The sequence below is a fragment of the Bos grunniens genome, chromosome 4, assembly GCF_055505025.1.
Source record: "Bos grunniens cultivar Pamir isolate PY7600 chromosome 4, Bosgru_T2T1.0, whole genome shotgun sequence".
NCBI classification, from domain to species: Eukaryota; Metazoa; Chordata; class Mammalia; order Artiodactyla; family Bovidae; genus Bos; species Bos grunniens.
In genome coordinates, this window is record NC_141168.1 from 45,425,028 (window position 1) to 45,449,018 (window position 23,991).

Genomic DNA, 23,991 nt, shown 5'->3' on the forward strand with positions numbered 1-23,991 from the left:
CACTGGGAGGATGGGGAGCCTAGAGGCAACCCTGGAACTATTCTACAGAGAAAATCCCAAACCCATCAGTGATAACAAGCCCAGAGCAGCCCAAAGCCTTCTCCCAGGTAACCCCACCTGCCTCCACTCTGTGACACAGAACCACGATTACAGGGTTCAAGGGAAACAATAGAAATCCTCCTCACATGTCCGTTATACAGATTTACTACCATGAAAACACAAAAAAATAGCAAGTTGGATTGATTACCTGGGGTTTAAACACCAAATACTGAAGCTGGTGGCTCTGTTTATGGATGGGCGCAATGCCTGACAACAGGCTAAAAGGACAGTAACGCAATGAACCATCACTCAAAAGAACAGAAAAATTTCATTTGTAAACTCTGGTAAGAGACCAGAAAACAAAAGGGGATGACTCAAGCTACTGACACTACAGGACAGAAGGAAAATAAGTCATGAGACACTCACGGCTGCCCCCCTCCTAAGACTAACTTTGCTCTTTCTGGAAAAATTTCTCATGAGCATATATCTGTGTAAATACGTTCCATCCCAGTCCAGTGAGGGTAAGGGGAAACTCAGGTTAAGATGGGGAATTCCATGATTTAACTTTGGAAACTCCCGAAAGAAGGTTTCATTTTGGGTTTTTGTTTGTTTGCTTTGCTTCAGTTTAATCGGCATGAGAAGGATCAACGTGGACTCACCTCGGCATGAAATCCCTCGACCTTCAATAATCTGTTTGCAAACCCCACAGACTCTGGCTTTTTTAAAGGCCTTGTTCTTAGAACTGTGCAGACTCGCAGTTACTTCTTCTGGCTGAAAAAGGAAAGGGAGAGAGTGTCAGCGCTTCCATTGATAGTCCGTTTGCTCTTCCTTTTCCCTTTCAAGAGATAATAAATCCAGCCGAGTTGGTGAAGAGCTGAAACAGGAACTTGACCAGGCAAACAGAGCAGAACAAGACAGCACCTTGCCAAGGCTGGGATCCCGGGAGCCTGGGATACCCCATTGGCACGCTTAGTGCCAGAGCCCTAGTGATGACCCACATGCGCCTACCTCATAATCCCCTGGGTGAAGGGCTTATGCGATAGTGTATCAGCTTCCAGACTGCAGGCTTACAGCCACCACTTCTGTGACAAAAGAATCCATGTGCATGCCTAGAGTCTTAATGCTTTTTTCTAGGGAAGACACAATCAGCAAACAGCATGATTATAGCAGAGGACACTAACTCACTGGCCTTCCTGGCCCCTTAGCCTCTCTGAACTCAGGTACTGGTGGAGAAGCTGTCATCAGACCACGGTGACAGGACAGGCGGTTCCTCTTTAAACCTGGTACAGCATCGAATCCATTACACACACAGGCACGGCAAGGAGAGGGACCACTTAGCCACCATTTCCATGTTTGTAGTGTCAAGCAAGGCTCACAGCCATGGCTGAGGATCTTATAAAAATTCAATTTGCCTTTGAAACTAAACACCAATCATATTCCCATTTTCTGATATGCGACAGAGCATTCTAACATAACCGATATCCGCATGGACTCTCAGAGGCCATTACTCACACCAGAATAGCTAAAATTCATTGAGAAGAAGAAGTGTTACCGAGAATGGAGACAAATGGTACAGCTACTTTGGAAAGCAGCTTGACAATTTCTTAACACATATTTTTAAATCTACACCAATCTTACGACTCAGCAATTCCACTCCTGCTGCTGCTGATGCCGCTGCTGCTGCTGAGTCGCTTCAATCGTGTCCGACTCTGTGCTACCCCATAGACAGCAGCCTACGAGGCTCCTCCATCCATGGGATTTTCCAGGCAAGAGTACTGGAGTGGGTTGCCATTGCCTTCTCCGAATTCCACTTCTATAGACACTTAAAAAATATGTCTGCAAAGACATGTGTGAGAATGATCAGAGCTACCTTTTTAAAAAGTGCCCCTAACAGGAAGTAACCCAGATGTCCATCACAAGGAACCTGGACAAACAAACCATGGTATATTCATAAAATGGATACATATCATATATCCAAATATTTGCTTGGGTATACACAAGAGTAAGCTACTAATACATGCAACATCATGGGTGAACATCAAAAGCATTATCAGGCTGAATGAAGAAGTCAGATATGAGCACACAGTGACTGATGAAAAGGCAAATGAACCTATCTAGTTCCTCAGAGGCAGGAAAAAATGAGGTGAGCTCTACGATGTCTCCAAATTCCTACATGGAGAAAGATTTCAGGATGCAGAGAGGGAAGGGCGAACCAGTATACCACATGGGTTGAAGGAAAGGAGTTAAGAATTCAAGCTGAGTAAGCCAGCAAGAAAGAGTTCACTAAGGAGAGCACTGGAGAAGAGAGAGCTGCAAAGAACTCTTAAGATCTTCAGAAGGGCCCTCGGAAGCATTCAGCACAGTACCAGAGAGCATGTGTGTACACACAGCTGTTTGAGGAAGATACTCAAGGCTGGGGAAAGAACCCCCATTTAAGGAAACAGTGCTCACACAGAGCCGAAAACAGTCCTTCTTCCCACCGCCAGACCAGGAAAACCCAAGATTCAGAGAATATTGCATAGAAAACAGGAGGATCTTGCCTCAAAGTCTCTCCAAGTAATTTAACTGCATTTCAGAACAAAGCTCAAGAATATCTGTAGAAATAAAAAAATACCCAACACCCAGCAAGGTAAAATTCACCATGCCTGGTACCCAATCAAAAATTATCCGGCATGGGAATTCCCTAGTGGTTCAGCAGCTATGACTCCATGCTCCTAGCGCAGGGGGCCCTGGTTGGACCCCTGGTCAGAGAACTAGATCCCACATGCTGCAACTAAGGATCTCAACACCACAACTAAGGATCCCAACACCACACCTAGGACCTGGTGCAGCTGAATAAAAACAAATAAACACTTTTTTAAAAATTATCAGGCATGCAAAGCAACAGGAAAACATAACCCATAATGAGAATAATCAGTCAATTGAAAGTGACCCTGAACTGACTAGAATAAGCACACAGGATATTAACAGAGTATTATAACTATATTCCATTTGTTCAAAAAGGTAGGTAAGAAAAGATCCAAAACAAACATTTACAGAAGCAAATGCAAATAACTGAGATATTAAAATATTAAATATTTTAATATTTAAATATTAAAATACTGGATAAAATTATTCACAGATCAGACACTGCAATAGAACAGATTAGTGAATTTGAAGATATCACCATGGAAACTTACCAAAATAAAGCACAGAAAGAAAAGGCAACCTATGTAAATAAACAGATAGATAACAAACAAAAAGTGTATCAGTGAACTGTGGGACTTTTAGCAGCTTATAAGCCCCTGAAAGAAAATGGGTGGGTGGAGGGAGGTTTGAAGAGATAATGGCTGAAACTTTTCCAAAACATGAGGAGAACTATAAACCCATTGATCCAAGAAACTCAAAAAAATCTCAAGCACAAAAAAATGTGACAGAAACTACATAAGGCACATGAAAACCAAATTGCTCAAACCCAGTTACAAAGAGACAGTCTTAAACAAAACTGCAACAGACTCACAAATACAGAAAACAAACTTATGATTACCAAAGAAGTATGGAGGAAAGGGAGGGATAAATTAGGAGTAGGGAGTAACAAACTAGTATAAATAAAACAGATAGGCAACAAGGATTTACTGCACAGCACATAGAAGTATATTCAATATCTTACATTAACCTATAATGGAAAATAATCTAGAAAGAAATATATATATTTAAATTAATCACTTGCTGTACACCTGAAACTAACACAACACTCTAAATCAACTATACTTCAACTGGAAAAAAAAGAGATCTTAAAAGCAGCCAGGGAGGCAGGGGAGCACAAATTACACTCACGGGATTAAGCATTAAAATAACAGTAGATTTCTCATTCAAAAAAAAGCAAGTGAAAACACGGTGTAGCAATATAAAACACTAAGAAAAAACTGACCAATCCAGCAAAAGCACACTTCAAAAATGACAGTGAATTATAAACTTCCTAGAATATACAAAAGCTGCAATGATTTATCACCAACTGACACATACTACAAGACATGTTAAAGATAGTCTGAGCAAAAGGAAAATACTATTAGATGAAAATACAGCTTTACACAAAAGAATGAAGACTGCTAGAAATGATTAATTACATGGACAAATATGTAAGGTCTTTTACTTATTACCTAAAACTCATCAGAAGATAATTAACTCTTTAAATAAAAACTAATAATGATACATTGTGAGGTTTAACATAAGTAGAAGTAAAATTTACGATAAAACAGCACAAAGCTCAGGAAAGGAGAAATGGTAGGTAGTATGAAATTAAAAGACGCTTACTCCTTGGAAGGAAAGTTATATCCAACCTAGATAGCATATTCAAAAGCAGACATTACTTTGCCAACAAGGGTCTGTCTAGTCAAGGCTATGGCTTTTCCTGTGGTCACATATGGATGTGAGAGTTGGACCGTGAAGAAAGCTGAGCACCGAAGAATTGATGCTTTTGAACTGTGGTGTTGGAGAAGACTCTTGAGAGTCCCTTGGACTGCAAGGAGATCCAACCAGTCCATTCTGAAGGAGATCAGCCCTGGGATTTCTTTGGAAGGAATGATGCTAAAGCTGAAACTCCAGTACTTTGGGCACCTCATGCAAAGAGTTGACTCATTGGAAAAGACTCTGATGCTGAGAGGGATTGGGGGCCGGAGGAGAAGGGGACGACAGAGGATGAGATGGCTGGATGGCATCACTGACTCAATGGATGTGAGTCTGATGGACAGGGAGGCCTGGCGTGCTGCGATTCATGGGGTCGCAAAGAGTCGGACACAACTGAGCGACTGAACTGAACTGAACTGAACTGATACCACTGTAAGGCTGTCATAATATACACGAAGCAATGCACTATCACTTGAAGGCAGACTGCGACAAGCTAAAAATCTATAACATAAACCTAAAGCAACAACTAAAATAATGAGTTGTAGGTAATAAATACAACAAAGAAGAGAAAACAAAATTATGTTAAAATGGCAAGAAAAGAGAAAAAGCAGTAATAAAGAACACATAAGAGAAATGGAAAACAAGCAGCAAGATGATAGATTTAAACCTCAATATATTAGGAATCACATTAATGTAAACAGTTTAAACATCTCATTAAAAGGCAGGGATTGTCAAATTATATTTTTTTTAAAAAGTATAGAAAAATATACAACGTTAGTGTTAAAGAAAAGCTGAAATGACTATATTAATAACAAAGTAGATTCCAGATTAAAGAATACTCCCAATGATATCCATCTGAGCCGCCAGGGAAGCCCCAGTGACATAGAGAAGCACTACAAAATGATAAAAGGGTAGAAACATCAAGAGAAGATAACAAAGTTACGCATTTAATAACAAAATTCTCAAAATATATGAAACGAAAACTGACAGAATTGCAATGAGAAATAGGCAAACATAGACAGTCAGAAATTTCATTACCCCACACTGAATTGTGTCCCCACCAAATTCATATATTGAAGCTTTAACCTCCAATGTAACTATGTTTGAAGTTAGGGCCTTCAAAGAGATAATCAAGGTAAAATGAGGCCATAAGGGTAGCAACCTAATCCAACAGGGCCGGTGTCCTTATATAAAGAAAAGGGGATACTAGGGAAGCTTGGCACGCAGAGGAAAGTCCATGTGAGGACGTGGTGAGAAGGTGGCCACACAAACTAAGCCAAGAGGGAGGCCTTAGGAAAATCCAAGCTTGTCAATACCTTGATCTTGGACTTCCAACCTCCTGAACTATAAAAAAATAAACTGCTGTTGTTTATGACACCTAGTCTGTGTTATTTCATTATGGCAGTCCTAGCAAACTAATATAGCCTTTCTCAATAATTAATATTAGTTTTAGAAATAATGGATAATTATTGCAGAAAATAAGCAAGGATACATAAGCTTTGAACAATACTATCAGTATCTTGACCTGACATTACAGAACATTTGACCTAACTGCGGCAGAATACACACTCTTTTCAAATGCATATGAAATATTTAGTAGACAAGTCTAAGAAAATTTTAAAGTATTCAAGTTGTACTAAATATGTTCTCTGACCACAATGGGATTAAATTAGGAATCAGAAACAGAAAGATTTTAGTAAAATCCCCTAAAGTATCTGGACATCAAATAACACACTTCTAAATAGTGTATAGATTAATACACCACGGCAAGGCACTGCTATTCCAAACTTGTTTACCTGTTTCTGCTTTTTTCAAGAGACCGTATACTTTTTGATAGTAGGGCTCTTGAACTCAGTGCTTACAAAAGAGGAATGAAGATGCTACTATCATGAAGTCCATGACATTGGCAGGGCCCTTCTGTACTATAAATAATCAACACTGTTCTACATGGAGAGCACAGGATGCAAGCTCAAGACCCCGTAGCCAAGGGATAAGGAATATGGGCTCAGATCCAGTCTCCCCCCAGGCCTCATGCTCACACAGGAGTAGACATTCAAGTAGCTGACACACACAGCCTCTATCATAATCCCCCAGCTGGCACACACTTTTCCTCCCTTATATTTCAGTTATTTGTTTATAGCCGTTTCTTTTGTGTAATTTCCTACAGGCAGGACACCAGGCTCTTATCTATTTGTCTTCCAAGGCCCTGCACAGTGCCTGGTACCCTCAATTAATACTTGTCAACTGAATGAATTGGCTGTATTCTGTGAGCCAACAGGGGATACTGTGACGTTTTTATTCCTTACAAATACCTTTATTACAACCAGGGAGAAAGAGGCACTGTGTTCCTGTGGTTTTCCTGCCGGCTGGGCCACAGTTAGAAACCTGGAGGAAGGAAACAGCAGAGGTGCTGTGTGGAGGCCGAAGCCATTTCAGTGGCTGGATGGTGGAGGAATTCATTTCAGATAGTGTAATAACATCTGCTCACGCTTCATCTGTACATAACATCTCAATTGTGAAGTGAGCCTAGACGGGATTAGGCTGCCTTTGTTTTCACCTGATACTGTGCTTTCATTTCTCCCAAAGAGGCGGGCCCAATGAGTGCACGGGGAACAGGGGAGGCCGAAATGCTGAAGCATTTAGCAGGCTCAGTTCAGGAATCTAAATTGCATTTAATTGTTAGGAGCAGACAGTGGGAAGGGTAGAGAGCAAGGCTGCCAGTTCCACAAGGACTCCCTGAGGGGTTCAGGGTAATTAGTGCTGGTCTTGATGGTGAGGTCTCTTTTTAGAAAGAAAAATCTCTGAAAAACTGAGCGAGGAAGTGCTCCACTGGCATGCAGCAGGGAAACGTTTTGCTCTGCTCTGCGAAAATGCAAAACCTCACAGTCCTCTCGGCTCAGTTCTCTCGGCTAATGTTGCAGTGGCAACAGTTACCCCCACAAAGCCTAAACCAACACAATCCAAGCCTCTTTTCCTTTCAGGAGAGAGGATTTAGGTGAGTGTTTTCCTACCTAGGAAACCTTCAGTAGCATTCGAGGGGGGCTGATGCACTCAGCAAAATCACCAAGCAACTTGACTCTGAAGTTAAACACCACAACTTCCTGCGTGAAGAGAGCGAGCCCCAAACCTCTGGAGTGATCCTGCCCAGAGATGCCTACACCCAGCCAAAGGACCCAGAGCACAGGGACATCCTCTGCCTTCCACACACGGTCCCCAAGTTTCTCAGGAGTAGCATTTGATCGTTAAACTAAAAATCAGAATGAGTACAATTCAAAGTGATGTCAAGTGGCTGACATTCTGACAACTTTCTCACTCCTCAGAACCTTCATAAGTTTCCAGTAAAACGAATGCAATAAATGCCTAATTATTAGACTCAGAGAGGGGACTGCTGAACCTAGTAGGGAGCCGCCTGTGCATCTACTCAGCTTAAGTCAAGCGCCATGGGAGACAGTCCCAGGACCAAGCGCTGTAACACGGCCCTGGGGAACTTGCACTTCTGCAACAACGCTAGAGCATCCTCACACACCCAGAGTTACAGCACCCTTTTCCTTGGCAAAGAAACACACGCTAGAAGGGAGTCCGTGAAACTGCCAATGTCCTGCTTCCATTCCAGGAAAGGAGTCCAGGGAAGTGTGTTCAAGACGGAGCTGGATTCGAAAATTAAGAGCAAAGCTGTCTCCCACTTCACGTGGGCTCACCAGGGCGCCGGCCTCCCACCAGGCAAAGCTCTGCTTTCCCTCGCTCGTTCTTTCCTGCTCAAGTAACACGCGCACAGACGAACACACACGAGACACGCGTACATAGACAAGGACACGCGCGCACTCGTGGACATACGGGCACGCGCAGTGACCAGGGCAAAAGCGCGAACAGGCACGCGCAGACAAGAGTGCAAGGGCACACTGGCGCGCAGACCGGGGTACGCGGGCACACACAAGCACAGGCGTGCACCAACCCAAAAGTGCTTCCACTCCCAGGGCTTCCATCCTGTCCCAGCTCCCAGCTCCCGCCGCGCCGGGGTCCCGGTTCCCTGCGCCCCTCCCCCTCGCAGAACGCCCACTCACCTGGCGCCGGTGCCGGCGAGCCCGCGCCCCGCGCGCGCACCCTCCAGGCGGCCCCGGGGTCAGCGCGCGCAGCCGCATGGCCGTCCGGGCCACCGCCGAGGGCCGGGCCGGGCGAGGAAGGCCGAGGCAGGCGCGGACCTCTCCCGGGTGGTGATGCCCGGCAGGTATGCCTCCTGGGCCGCTGTGTCTGGGAGTCCCAGAAGTTCAACCCCAGGAGCCCTGAAATGAAGCGGTCGCCAATTCCAAGTCCACTCGGTCGTCAGGAGTCAGATGCCGCGAACAAAAGCCAGACGAATGAGCGCACGGCCCCCCGGCGCCCCTCCATCTGACACAAATTAGCGCTCCCTTCCCCCCGCCCCAGACCGCAGCTCCGGAGAAGAGGAAAAAGGTTTCTCAGCCAAACCCAGAAAAAGTGGCGAGGAAACGCCTCCTAGGACAGGGGTGCGGGGCTAACCCTCCATCGCCCTCCAACGCCCTTGGCCCTCCCACTGGATTACCCCCGCCTTTGGCTGGAGTACAGCTTGACTAGGATTTCAGACCTCTCCAAGAATGCAGACCCAGGGACTTAAAATCAAAAGCGTCAGGCTCTCTGGCTTTCGGGATTTTAAATCTTGTATACTGTCCAGTAAACCTGCATCTGTAATGGTCAGTATCACCGGTAATCTATACTGCTAGCCAACAGTGGCTTTGGAGTGGAAAGAAGGAAAACTCTAATACAGAAAGGTTGTCTTTCCAATTTGCCTCTTCAACTAAGAAAAACAAGGAGCAGCCTTGCCAAAGTGGGATGAGAAGCAGGTAGAGGTTCCAGCAAGCACAAAGGAAATGACCATGGGGCCTTCTGCACCTGGGGTCTGGGATCCACAGCACCCTTCCCTCTCCTTACTATCCAGAGAGCCATCCAGCTCCCAGCAAATCACATCCGAGTTCCCTCTCTGGGTCCGTGATTTTAGAAGGAAATTTAAAACTGTTTTTAACTTATCTTAAGAAGATAAAGGTGACTGGGATGGTGAGGACAGGGTCTCACATGAAGAGGAAGCCAGACACCTGGAAAGGGGAAGGGTCCCTTAGCCTGAAGCACAGCCCAGAGGGGGAAGGTGGGCCTGATCCACAGACAGATGGCCCTTTGCCTGTCAGACCCCACAAGACTGAGTCGTCTTGGGCAGGGCTCGTGGACCAGTGGCTCTTAGCTCTCCACCATGAGAAGCTCTGAAAACATTCCTGGAAAGGGGTCCCTTGACAGTGGACTTGTTCAGCTGAGGCCACCTTCTCCCTTCTGCAGGGTCCCGTAGAAGAGGCCGATGCAGAGGAGCACGTGGCCCAGGGAGCTGGATGGTCTCAGACCTGCCGGCTCGCTATGTGCATAGCAGCGCCGGGTGTTCCAGTGGCTCAGCCTGCCTCTTGCCCAGCCCAGGATGCAGCAGCACTGATGCCCTGTGTTGGTCTAACGCTCTGACTTCAGATCTTCAACTCCGCTTGCAACTCCAAATGTCTTAGCTTTGGAGAGCAGTCTGGGTGGGCTAGACCCCGGGCCTTTATGGTTAACACATGTGCAAATTCCAGCCATCAATTCAAAGGCCGACATTAACCTCTCAGGTTCTGGCACCAAATACCCATCTTTCCATTTCTGGGGGTGGAATAGCAAAGCTGCTCTCTGACTTTCAACCACAAACCAAAAAAAAAAACCCAGAAACACATCATTCTGGCTTCTCACCTGGCAGCCACCCATTCATTCTCATTTCACCTTCATCCTTCAAATAAGAGTATATTCATCTGTCTCTATAGTCATTCATTCATTTGTTAATTTATTTTCTAGATTCATTCATCATTATTCACTTTTTCTATAAAGGAGTCAAACTTTAGTTTTTGTAAACACCTCTCAGCTCTATTTCTTCATACACATCCTTCACCCCCATATGACTGCAGGATCCCTAAGAACACACATCTGTATCGGATTTGAGTCCCCACCATCGAGAACAAGACGGAGCCCAGAGCTGTGCCTACAGGCTCAGCTAGAAGCACACTCTTCTGCTGTCTGAGGGCACACAAGTCAAGCATTTTCCCAGGAATCAGCCAGATCTATCACCAGTCTCACCCATGGAACCAGAAGGAGGAACCTCAATCCTAGCAAACAGGTAACTTTCAACATGATAAAGCTCCTTGAACTCATGGACAGGGCTGCACACTCTATGGGGCCCTTGGTGATGATGGTCCTGAGCACCAGTGCACCTAGGCCCATGGTTGCCAGGTTGGAAGACAAACGGGTGTTTTCGTAGGGACACCTGAATCTCCTCTGATTCAATTAAAAAATACATCATTCAGAAAATTCCCACACTTTATTATTAATAATAAATACATGCATGCAATCACACCTCATGGATGATAGCACAGTGGGCTATCACAACTCAGTGAGAATCAGGGATCACAGATAGTCCACTGAAGTCCAGAACACCAGAGCCCAAGTGAACTTCGCAAACACAAACCTGCCAGGACTCCCCGCTTTGCCTCTTGGCCCCCTCTCCAGTCCCTTTTCCCTCTAGCTTCCCACACCACCCCTCTGAGGCAAGCCGAAGCATGAGGGTTTGGGGCCAGCTCAGCCTAGGGACCAAGCCAGCCACTCCAGCCTTGCCAGATTCACCCCACTATTGTGCTGCGAGCCTAGCCTGCCCGTGGTGAAGTGACAATCCTCCTTGCTTCTTGCTGGCCTGACATCTGCTTCTGAATTCTGGCTGCATTGAGTCCCCAACAACAAAGGAGGTTCTTCCTGTACAAGATGGACTTCAGGGGGCCTGGGTCCAAACTTTGAGGGTAAAGCTCCAATACCAGGCCTCGGGGCTGTATCACCAACCCAGACTGGGAAGCCAGACTGGACTGGGGACATGAGCTCAGCAGTGAGTCCAACTCTAAGACAAGATGTGAGGTTGGCCCATCCAGGATCTCATCTAACTGAATGGAGGCTACTCCCATAGGCCATCCCAGAACGCTGATGAGCAGCCTGTGTGCCTGGCATCACAGGGACTACAGTGATGAATGACTCCCCTTTACCCAACGGTGGAAATGTCTGTATGTGGCATTATGAGGGGGCACTGAGCCCACTCATGGGACTTCAGGGAAAACAGATGACAGGTGGGCTGAGACCTAGGAGAGATGGACATTTTTGAGACAGGAAAAGAACCAGGGGACCATAAGGCAGGGTGTTTGTGTGAACAGAAGCACAGCATGCATTTGGGGCATGGATGGCAGACAGGCAGAGTCTGCATCCTAAGAGCAGGCGTGGAGAGGAAGGGGGCCCCACAAAGCAAGCCAAGGCCCAACCCTGAGGGCAGCGGGAGTCTCTGGAAGTGAGAGAGGAGGAACCACGTGAACATACTGTGTCCTGGGACCACTGGGTGAAGAAGGAGTTTACTAACACAGAAAGGGAGAACATTTCAGTGAAAGCCGTGCTGTGGGACTGGAATCAGATGCTGGTGTAACTCATGTTTTCAATGCAGAGACACAGATACAGAAATGAAAACTAATGCAAATGTGCACATGCACACACACACACACCCATGCACAGGCATGCACCCATACACACAGAGGCACATATAAACTCCCTACACTCCCCAGCTCTGTCTGTGGTGGGGAAGGGGGCGCCTAAAGAAGCTCCCAAGAGTAGTGGTTACATGCAGCACCCACATCTCTGATTCCCAGTAAAAGAAATCAGGGCTCCCTGGAGACGTGGCTGATTTCAGATCAGGGAGTCAGGGATGGTACAAACGTCAAAAGGTAAAGGAATGCTTCCAGAATGGTGGGGCTGCATGACCAGGGGGCTGAGTTGGCCTGCAGAGGCTGTCCTGGCCAGATCTGGGACAACCTGAACATCAAAATAGTGATAATAGTGGATTGTGTGTGTGTGTGTGTGTGTTAGTCACTCAGTTGTGTCCAACTCTGCAACTCCATGGACTAAAGCCCGCCAGGCTCCTCTGTCCACGGGATTCTCCAGGCAAGAATACTGGAGTGGGTAGCCATTCCCACTTCTTCAAGGGATTGCCCCGACCCAGGGATCGAACTCAGGTCTCTGGCATTGCAGGCAGATTTTTTATCATCTGAGCCACCAGGGAAGCCCCTAGCCCCTCCAGAAATCCCAGTTCTGCAGAGATGCATCCCCAGCTGTTGGCAACCAGCAGAAGCTTTGGGAAGTTTAACCTAGTGAGCAATGCTCCACTGTCACAGCAGAGCCGACCTCCTACGGGTGGTCCGAAACCCAAGTTATTTCCCCAGGTCGGGTGTGAGGATAGAGGTATCTCATCCGGCCTGTCCCTTCTGCTAGAGCATCCAGACAGCCCTCCTGTGTGCCTGGGAACTGGCCCCTACAGGGAAGGTGTGGTTGGAAAGGAGACACTGACAGAGCACCCTCTGAGTCACCAAGCTTCATCTCTGGATTGAACCCCAGTCTTTTCATTCCTCCATAGTTCTGTGAACCCAAAATGCCCAACATCCCCTAGCTTTGACCAAACCTGGCTAGACCACATCAGGAACTCTGGGTAGGGATTCTGCCCATAAGGGTCCAATGTTGCCTCCTCCGAGAGGCAGGGCCAAGATGGGCTGCAGAAGCTGCAAAAGAGACAGCGCCTCAGGGCACTCTGGACCTGCTCTGCTCCTTGTTATGTGTCTGCTGGTTTATAGTCATCACCCTGGGCCTCCCATTTCTTCCTCGGCTAACAAGAAGAATAAGCTCACTGCCGACCTCAAACAGTCCCTGTGCAGTTCACCCCAAAGCGGAGGGACTTTGGTGTGATGCCCACCAAATATTCCTCCTCCCCTGCTAAGTCAAACCAGTCAATCCTAAAGGAAATCAACCCTGAATATTCATTGGAAGGACTGATGCTGAAGCTCCAATACTTGGGCCCCTTGATGTGAAAACTCATTGGAAAAGATCGTGATCCTGGGAAAGATTGAGGGCAAGAGGAGAAGGGGGCAACAGAAGATAAGATAGTTGGATGGCATCACTGAATCAATGGACATGAGTTTGAGGAAGCTCTGGGAGATAGCGAAGGACTGGGAAGCCTGGTGTGCTGCAGTCCATGGGGTGGAGAAGAGTTGGACACAATTTATCAACTGAACAGTGACTCCTGCTAAGAGGGGTCCCTGCACAGCCAGAAGAGTTTGGAGGACTAAGGTAAGAGGCCCCAAGTAGACAATGAGGAGAAAAATCAGTTTCTGAGAAAGATGGGGTATTTTCAACAACATGAAGTGAAGTGAAATGAAGTGAAAGTCACTCAGTCATATCTGACTCTTTGCAACTCCATGGATTATACATTCCATGGAATTCTTTAGGCCAGAATACTGAAGTGGGTAGCTTTTCCCTTCTCCAGGGGAGCTTCCCAACCCAGGGATCAAACATAGGTCTCCCACATTGCAGGCAGATTCTTTACCAGCTGACACTGGGGAAACCCAAGAATACTGGAGTGGTTAGCCTATCCCTTCTCCAGCCAATCTTCCTGACCCAGGAATCAAACTGGGATCTCCTGCATTGCAGGTGGATTCTTTACCAACTGAGCTATCAGGGAAGCCCCTCAATATGAACAAGTTTTAACTATTTCTGAAATTTTTTTAAAAAGCAGACATTGCTTCTGTTTATCATCGCCACTATGAATCTGTATCTGTAGTCCCAGGACGGGTGTGAGGAAGGCACGACTGGGTCTCATCTTTCTGTGGAGAAGGTAGGACTTTGGGGTGACTTCCCCCATACCTGGGTCACCCTCAAACTCAGTGAGGCCATGATGGAGCTGGGATTGCACCCAACCCCATCAACGTGTTCTCAAAGAGAGTTTAATCATTAAAATCTCTGATTTAAATTCCAACAAAAGCAAGTTTCCCAGCCTGGTATGATGCTCCTGACTTGAAGTAATCTCTCCTTCACCCAGATCATGCTCCAAGATGCTTCCAGCACATGAAAAGAGCATTTCCTGTAAATAACAATGCTTGTTGCAACTCAGAAAAAAGACAGCAAAATCTCCATCCAGGCCCAGAGAGCAGGAATCAGCATCCACCAGAGGAAGACACTGTCCAGGTCAGACAGAAGCACACTGCCTGGGCCCTGCCCCATCACAGGCTTTCTCTGTGTGTCCCCAGGCCCCACCCCCAAACAATCAACTGTGTGTTTCTCCAGGATCCCAGGCTGTGCTGGATACACATCACTGGAGGAATGAATGACTATAAATCAATAAAGACAGATGCCAGGTTTTAAGGCAGTGGTCACTAGAGGCCACACCCCGTGGTCACACCTGGGTTGGGCCTTGGAACTTGTGGCCTCATGTCTGCTGCCCTTTGATTTCTGATTAGCTGATTGACAATGACTCACAGCACCATTCACCCACCTTCCATTCTTTTCCCATAGTTCACTGTGTGGGAGGGACAGACAGTTGATAAAGCCTGAAGAGGAAAGTGGTCCCAGTGATGAGAAAGCTTGGGGTGGGGGGCACTGGGAGCCAGACTCAAGATCTGACTTGACTGTGGAGAAAATGAGGAGTCAGAGGTTTACTAGCAAAGGGGCAGGAGGGGGCAGAGTGTGGGGGATGGGAGGGGCCAGACCTCCTGCAAAACAGGCCAGCAGAGTGGGGACGGGTGTTTCAACCAGGACCTTAGTGGTGGTGGCAACAGGAAGAATGGGAGCTGACTCCAGGGGGGTCACGACCACCAAAGATGGGCTGGGAATTAAGGGAGAAAGATCTGGTTTGGTAGACCAGACTGAGGCCTGGACTTTCAGAGACTGTCAGCACTCACTGGAGAAAGGGGGTTTCGGATCTTTCGTTACTAGCATGATTTTGCCAGTCTCAGGTTGGGTAGCTGGGGGTGGACCCTTGTAAGCACAGGTGCAGGGCTCTGCTCACTAGCTCTCCAGTCTCCTCTATCACAAGTGTAGGGGCTCAGGGACCACCTACTGTTCAATCAGCTCACCAAGTCCACTGTACACCCACTGTGCATGAGTTTGGGATGGCCAAGGTCAAGGACACAAGCAAAGGTCACCACCTGCAAGAAGCACTCAGTCTGGCCGCCAGGAAACCTCTGTAAGGGGTGCTGCCACCCACCCCGCTCCACAGTGGGCTCCTACCAGTGCTTAGCCACCCCGTGCACACCAACACTCAAAGTCTGTTGCCCTTGGCAAATGAAATGCATAACAATGTCTTGACCCTTTTCCCAGCTGGCAGGGTATAAACCTGGATGACAGCAGGTGCTCATAGCAGCCTTGACTCTCGCTCCCCTACAGTCAAGCCTCATCAACTTTTCTTCCTGTGCTGACTCCCCGGCAGACACAGAGGCTGCAAGGCACTCAAGTTTAAAGATAGCCCCCCTGCAGGCTTCCTTGGTGGCTCAGTGATAAAGAATCTGCCTGAAGATGCAGGAGACACAGAATGGATCGCTGGTCCAGGAAGATCCCATGTGTCTTGGAACAATTAAGCCCATGCACCACAACTACTGAGCGAGCACTTCAGAGCCCAGGAGTCACAACTTCTGAGCCCACGCACCACAACTACAGAAGCCCGTGCACCCTAGAGCTTGTGTTCCACAAGAGAAGCCACTGCAATGAGAGCCTGCACACCTCAACCAGAGAGTAGCCCCTGCTTGCCACAACTAGAGAAATGCCTGTGTAACACAAAGACCCAGCACAGCCAAAAATAAAATTATTTTTAAAAAATTATTAAAAAGCAGAGACATCACTGTGCTGACAAAGGACTGTATAGTCAAAGCTATGATCTTTCCAGTAGTCATGTATGGACATGAGAGTTGGACCATAAAGAAGGCTGAATGCTGAAGAATTGATGCTTTGGAACTGTGGGGCTGAAGAGGACCTTTGAGATTCCTTTGGACTGCAAGGAGATGAAACCAGTCAATCTTAAAGGAAATCAATACCGAATACTCATTGGAAGGACTGATGCTGAAGCTGCAGCTCCAATACTTTCGCCACCAGATGCAAAGAGCTGACTCATTGGAAAAGATCCTGATGCTGGGAAAGACTGAAGACAGGAGAAGGGGATGACAGAGGATGAGATGGTTACATAGCATCACCAATTCAATGAATATGAATTTGAGCAAACTCTGGGAGACAGTGAAGGACAGAGGAGCCTGGTGTGCTGCAGTCCATGGGGTCACAAAGAGTCGGAAACAACTTAGTGACTAACAACAGCAACAAACATTTTTTAAAAAGGAAAGAAAAAAAAGATGGCCCTTGTGTGACCTCCAACCCCGGCCACCATCATGGCTCATTTCATAATCCTCTTCCAGGGAAACTCCTTCAGGGGTTGGCTAGAGTCCACGTCCACTGCCCAGGTTCCACGCCTGGGACTGACAACCAGAATTTCCTCTCCATCCTCCCAAACTGCCCACCAGTGCCCACCTAGCTCATCACACCCAGCTGCTCCTCACCCACCCCAGTTGCCAGCTCACCTGGCTGCTACCCACGTGCCACACTTCCCTACACTTCCCTCTCCTAGTTCCCAGCCCCCCACGTCCTAGACACCTTCTCTTTCTTGGGTCCTGCTCTCATCTCCCTTGGACAGTCCTTGTCCCCTGGGCACCTCTAAGTGTCCTGGACTGTCCTCTGTGCACACTCCCCCCAGCTGTCCCCTCCAGCCTATCCTGTCATCATTGATGATGCCCCACGTCCCCTCTGGCCCTTCCCTGCTGAGTCCCGGGTATCACTGGCTCCACATCTCCACCAGGCCATCCCCTGAGCATCATTAACCTTAGCCCTCCAAGTCAGAACTCTGGGTTGTCTCCTCACAAGTACCATAGGGCCACCCTGCCAACAAGCCCTTCAAAACGAATCCCCAAAAGACCTTTCTCTGGTCTCCATTGCCACCACACCCAGCCCCCAATCAGCAAGCTAACCAGCTCTCTGCACCCACAGGCCCTGCCTTAATAGGAATCAGGACTTAACAAAGCACAGCACACTCCCCAGCTTTCACAAGCACACTTTTAACCAGAAAATCCCAAACTTCTGACCTTGGGCCCATAGACCATTTGCGCCAGCCCGTGACCGCCTTGCACCTGTTCAACTCCCCTGCTCTTTTCCCACCTGCTCAGAAAGCTCCTGTCTCAGAACACTTGCACCTGCTGTTCCTGCCACCTGCAACTCACCCGTGCGGCTTACTCTTCACTTCCTTCAAATCTCTGCCAAAACGTTACCCTGAGAGGCCTTGCCTGACACAGTATGGGGATAGCCCTCCCACCTCTGCCCATGCTCACTCTCCTCACGTGGCCTGGTTATCCTCCAGTGTCCTTACGGCTACCTAACTTCCTGTCCTGGGGGCATTGTGGATGGGTTTACTGCCTGTCCATCCAAGAGGGCAGGGACCCCATGTGCCTGGCTGGCGTGGGATTCCCCATGCCTGAATCAGCACTAAGCCCAGACTGAGTGATAAATGAATGAATGAATGTGCTCCTCACGGCCCTTGGCAGGCCCCTCACTGACCCCTTCAGGCCTCCCCACTGCTCAGAGCCCAGCTGCTGCATCTGACCCCTCTCGCAGGGCAGGGCGCCTACCTGGTCTCCTCTCTCCCCTCCTGCCTTCCACCTGGAGGCCCTTCATCCCAAATGCCAAAACACATCTCCCTGCAGGGCCCTCTCAAGGTGACATGGGTGAGGTCCACTGGCCCCCAGCCCATTCAGCATGTACAGTGCCCCATGCTCGCCTCTCCAAGCGTGTCACACATCATCATAGGGAGACCCGTGCCTGTTTGCTGCATAAATGAAGGCTGGAAATGGAATCAGGGATGCTACCCTGGGCTTCCGCCCAGCAGCCCCCGCAGGACAGCTCAGCATACTGCCCTTTGCAAAGTGAAACACACAAAGCAAGACAGTAGCAGCCAGACCACAGGGACCCTGTCCCAAAGCAGGAGAAGCACAAGACATGCTTATACAGCATCTCAGTCGGCAAGGCGCATGCAAACAAAATCTGCATCTCTTCATGTAAAACATGCATGGGGTGTGCGATTCCACACAGGAATATGTTCTAAAGCAATGAGCACACAGGGAGATCAGGATTGGATGGAAGGCCATTCCTCACAGAATATACTTCCTCACAGAAGTATGCACAGCAGAAGAAACTGGATGCAGCTTCAGTATCCAACGAAGAGCCAACTCATTAGAAAAGACCCTGATGCTGGGGAAAACTTAAGGCAGGAGGAGAAGGAGATGACAGAGGATGAGACGGTTGGATGGCATCACCAACTCAGTGGACATGAGTTTGGGCAGGCTCTGGGAGATGGTGATGGACAGGGAAGCCTGGCATGCTGCAGTCCATGGGGTTGCAAAGAGTTGGACACGACTGAGAGACTGAACAACAACAAAATTGCCTGAGACAATTTGATGGCACTAACACACAGGAATCTTTAAGAGTATACCATCATAAAAAGCAGCAATCAGATCCATACTCCTTGACATGGAAATACCTATGATAGATTGAGAGAGGTACAGAAGAATCTAAGCTTTGATTGTTCCCACCAGTCTTTCCCCACTCCGGGGGCATCTTGCCACCCCGAAGGAGAACTGGTTCTGGAGTGACTGAGACCCTCCTCCAGGTTCACTCCCAGCCCAGGAGTGTGAACTCACTCTGCAGAGGGGCAGCCAGGGCTCAGCCTCCTTGGCCGCCAGGTAAACACCAGGAGTACTCCCTGAAACACCTGGCCCCCAAAGGAGTCGACACTTTGCAGTGTGCCCCTGCCTCTTTCTTGTCAGGCAAACAGGGCCCCCTGCCACCCAGAAGACAGACAAGCCTGGGGCCCAAGCTTGGGCCCCTCTGGGTCCCTCCCCATGTGCGTATCCCCCTCAGGACCCTGACCACGTGTCCATGTGCAGGCGCTGGACGCCAGCAACAGAGCATGAATGAAATAAGGACTTTGTCCTCACAGGGCCTACATTCCAGGAGGTAGCCAGGCAGGCAACAGAGATAGCATATGGCATATGCCACATGCTCTGGAAAAAATTAAGCCAAATGAAAAAGACAGAAAATCATGCCAGGGACATGTAAGGGCAGGGTGCTTCTTCATCAAGGGCGATTTGATATTTTATATACAGGTGACTGAGGGGCTTCCCAGGTAGTACTGGTGCTAAAGAACCTGCCTGCCAATGAAGGAGACATAATAAGAGACACAGTTTTGATCCCTGGGTCAGGAAGATCCCCTGGAGGAAGGCATGGCAACCCACTCGGGTATTCTCACCTGGAGAAGCCCAGGGACAGAGGAGCCTGGTATATTACAGTCCATGGGGTTGCAAAGAGTCAGACAGACTGAAGAGACTTGGCATGCATGCATGCACACCCAGAGGACTGAGCAGAGGCCATAGACATAGACGCCTAAGGAACACCAGAGCCATACGTGGAGAGGAGCCACAGCAGGTCATGCCCAGGGCAGGGGTAGGGGACAGAACGGGCTCCGAGGTGGGAAGGGGACCAGGCCAATGTAAGGACTTGACTTGTGAGAAACAGAGCTAGCCAGAGTGCTGTGAGCACAGGCGGGCTGTGATGTGACAGAGACTGGAGGGAAGGAGAGGTGGCAGCAATGTGGCAAAGAGCCCCAGCAAGGGACAATGGCAGCTGGTAGCTGGCACCAGGTGGTAGCAGGGACCAGGACCGAGGTTCTGCAGCCCAAACCCACTCTGACATGGAGGGTAGCAGGGTTCTGTCTTGCTTAGTGCTGATGTAGCAGAAAGGAGACCACAGAGTGAGGGGACGTAGAGGCTTTGGCCCAAAACTCCAATGAGGAGACATCCTGAATGAGACAGTTCATTATCCAGGGAGGCACTCTGGAAAGTGATGTGACCATATAGATCAAAAACTACAAAAATGGTCACGCTCCTGGCCTCGCTCACTCAATCCCTGTGAATTCCAGTTAAGGAGGTGTTAGAAGACAGAGGTGCCAAGCAAGAAGGGGCGATGTCATCATCGTCAGTCACAGCGAGAGGGAAACAAAATCCATAAAGGGACGGAGCCATGCGGTAACCCCAGCACCTAGGAAGAATATGCCACTGAGCAAATCCATAACCAGAAATATTACATAGGCAGGAGTCCTCACATTGCAGAGACAATGTAATAACAAAGAATATTTCTGCTAAGGCACATTAAGAGGCATTGTGCAAAGAGCTTCAACAATGTATCTTCGTCCAGAAAGATGGATGGGTGGGCAAAGTAGAAGGAAGCAGGCTTTCTTCCCTTCCTCTCCACATACCCACATTACAGTGTTGTAGTTGTATCTGTTGTGGCTGTGTCTTTATCATTTTCTTTTTTTTAAAGGAAACATTTAAACAGACATTGAAAAGGAACAGCGAGCTTATTTATTTGCATACACCCCATTCCAGGCACATTCTTCTGAAACATCTCATTCATTTCTTTTTTTCATTATTTTTCCCCTGAGGTTATTTTGGCTGCAAGATGAATTCTCACAAAATAACAGGGGCTTGACAAATAAAAGAACTGCTCAAAGCATTCACGTTAACCTTGCCAAGCCAGGAAGCAGTCTGGAGTTCAGCATGTGAGTGAGCTCCAGAAATGATTTGCCTGAGGAACGAAAACAATAGCAACAACAACCTCCGCCAAAAGGCTCTCTGCTTCCATTTCAGAAATCGAAAGGGACTTCCCTGACGGTCCAGACTTCGCACTTCCACTAAAGGGAACACAGGATCGATTCCTGTTCAGGAAACTAAGGTCCCACATGCTGCCAGGTGCAGCCAAAGGGAAAAAAAAAGAGAGAGAGGGAAATCGACAATGGCATGTGCATATACCTATACATATGTGTGCATTACATACACATGCTTTGCATATGAATACATGTGGATATGTTTATATGCATACACATGCACACACGTGTACACATAAGATATTCATTACATAGATGTGTGTATGTCTATATGTGTGTACATGTGTGAGCATGAGCACGCAACATGTGTGCACAGAAATGTTCATAGATGCACACGTGCAGACACACAGCACGTGTATATGCCTGCCTGCATGCCTGTGTGCACATACACGCACATCCACAAAGGGGGAGGCAAGCAGGTGGAGCTTTTCTGTGAGGGGCACATTCGAATCCTCCTGAACCCTGTTACCTTCTTTTGTAAAATAAACCCCACTGACTCCTGGACAGTGAGACATTCCACTCAAAACATGGTCGACTGTAGGGGCCTCTAGAGAAACTTTTAAGTCAAAATGTGATCTTTTAAAGATTCCTTTTATTTAATCAAACAGAAGTTGGCTACCGTGAGGCAGACCCAGAATGTTTTCAATTCCCTGGTCCCAGCCCCAGTCTGTCCCGGCTGTCCACAGCCACTGCTCGCCGCACCTGCTCACAGCCCATCCTGGAGCATCAGGGGTCACCACAGGGATGTTCTGTGCAACCTGAGAGGACAGAATGACTTTGCTCATCATTTGCTTGAATTTCTTTTTTAACCAGTAACTGTGCCCTGCTATGAGCTTCTCTCGTCAGTGGGAGGACCTCTAAGCCACACTTCCTAAGCAGAGTGAAATAAGGCTTCAGCCTTCTTCCCAGAGGCTGAGGGGATGAGATGAGATTTCTGAGGTGGGCATGCAGTGCAGACCCCTGGCCGGCCACCCACACCTTCCTGCATGCCTGGCATGAAGGCCAGACCCCAGTGGTAAGGCTCCTTCCACAAGTGCGCTGGTCGGGGTTCGATTCCCGTGGGTCTTGGCGTGGAGGGTGCTGCCCCCACTCCCCAGCCTGAAAAGGAGCAGGCTCTGTGCCCATGCTGAATCACCCAGGAAGGCTGTCAAGAGCAGGAGATGAGTGAGAGCAGGAGGGGGAGCCATGGGGGACACCCTGACCCAGAGGCTCTGACCTTCCTGGGAACGCCCACCAATCTGAACAATGCTTGAGCCAACTTCTTAGGCATCTCATTCAAAAGGGTTGACTTTGTCGTCTCTCCGGTCTTCAAACCCATGTACAGATGCAGAACACAAACGCCTCCCCTGAAGGGCCCTGGACAAACGGGCCCCTTACCTCAACCACGACCATCAGTCCTGCTTGTGCCAAGCTCACACAAGGACCTCTTTACCCAAACACGAGTTCTTTTAACCCAGTCCTCCTCCCTACCCTTCAAAGATGCCTGTCTTTTAGTCTTTCAAACACATAAAAAGAATTTCCACAAGGTATAATGACCAAAACGCCCGTCAGTCCACAGCATTTTTCCAAACTTTTTGACAGCAACACACAGTAAGTAGTGCATTTCAACCAGCATCCTGGTAAAACACACATTGATACATGTATTAAAAACTCCTGCATCGATTGTTGTTATATAGTATTCAAAAGATGATAAAAAAAAATTAAAAACTGAAAAAAAATTTTTTTAAATACCTTACAACCTGTAGAATACTCTGGAATTGTTTTCATCCTAGTTCATTTTTTTCAAGTACTGAGTGATTTCTCTAGCCATGAATAATTGGAAAGATGTCAAGGGCATTTGGAAATAAAAGGAATCTTTTTTCTTTCAATCGTCACCACAAGTGGGGTGGTCACCAACTTTCACTGGGAGGGGATAGAGATGCTGTGCAATTCCTGGGGCAAACCCTCCAACAAAGAATTATTCCACCAAAATGCAATGAAGCATGTGCTGAGGGGTGGCTCCCACAGTTCAAAAGCATGTATCATGGAATTTTCCAGAGAAAGTCTACAAACTGGAAGGATGTCCTATTTCAGGAGCTCAGGGTAGGAGGTGGGTGGTAAGCAGGCCTCCGGGAGATGTGCCATCTTGCTGTCAGTCAGTCCTGAGCCTCAGGACCATCCCAGCCCCATCAACAAGGCCCCAGCAGGTCTTCCCCCTTCATACAGGGCAATGCTTCCTGCAAGCAAGAGGAAAGAAGCGCTTCCAATTTCAGAGCCCTGTGTGGGCTCCCAACATAAAAGGGGAAAGAGAATTTGTTGTCCTGATGGTAGCAAGTTGCAGCCAGTCCGGGGCACCAGAGATCAAAGGGGCTGGGCCGCCTCCAGGTAATCCCCACTAGGGATGTTTCCTCTGCTCACACTGTTTTCTCTTCTTTTCTTAGCCCAAGGCAAAATGCAAAGCTCCCATCTGTGCCCCAACTTTCAGGCTCACCAGGAACTCCCAGACTCTGGGTGCCCCACCTTCCTCACAAGTGTCCAGAGGCACAGATTTCACAGAGCCCAACCGGGTACACTTCCTGCTACAGCTACATGGTGTGTGGGGTTTTCATTCTAAGGACACAGGGCTGAAGCCCACCTTTGCCTTCACTCGCTTGCAGAATTCAACTGTGTTTCCTCCCTAGAAAAATTGGGACAGAATCATCCCAGCCCCATGCAGCAGGAATAGGACAGGGGTGTGACCGGTACAGAGGCACTGGCCTCACTCGTGGTCCCACGCATCTCCACCCCTCAGGGCTCGCTTGGGGGTTCCCCTGGCGTGTCCCCCTATGCAAGCTCAGCGAGAAAATCTAGCTCTGACACCAGATGGAGCCTCCTAAAGGGGAAGGAGGGGGCTCTGCAGGACCTCCGGGAGC

The 23,991-nt window shown here is 48.2% G+C and overlaps 1 protein-coding gene across 15 annotated transcripts in view; it reads right to left on the bottom strand.

Annotated features, from left to right (window-relative positions):
* TNS3 (tensin 3) overlaps positions 1-23,991 on the bottom strand; it is a 222,296-nt gene that overhangs the window by 176,250 nt on the left and 22,055 nt on the right. For 11 of the 15 annotated variants that reach the window (XR_015162346.1, XM_086396214.1, XM_086396213.1 and 8 more), the window contains one exon: positions 699-810. The exons of 2 other annotated variants lie outside the window; for them this stretch is intronic. Coding sequence is in view for 4 of the 13 variants with exons in the window: in XM_086396196.1 (XP_086252322.1) it covers positions 699-810 (112 nt within the window). In the remaining 9 variants the exon portion in view is untranslated. Of the gene's footprint in view, positions 1-698; positions 811-1,047; positions 1,170-8,486; positions 8,837-23,991 lie in introns of those variants that run through there. 2 more of the 15 variants (XM_086396197.1, XM_086396208.1) reach the window with 2 other exon arrangements.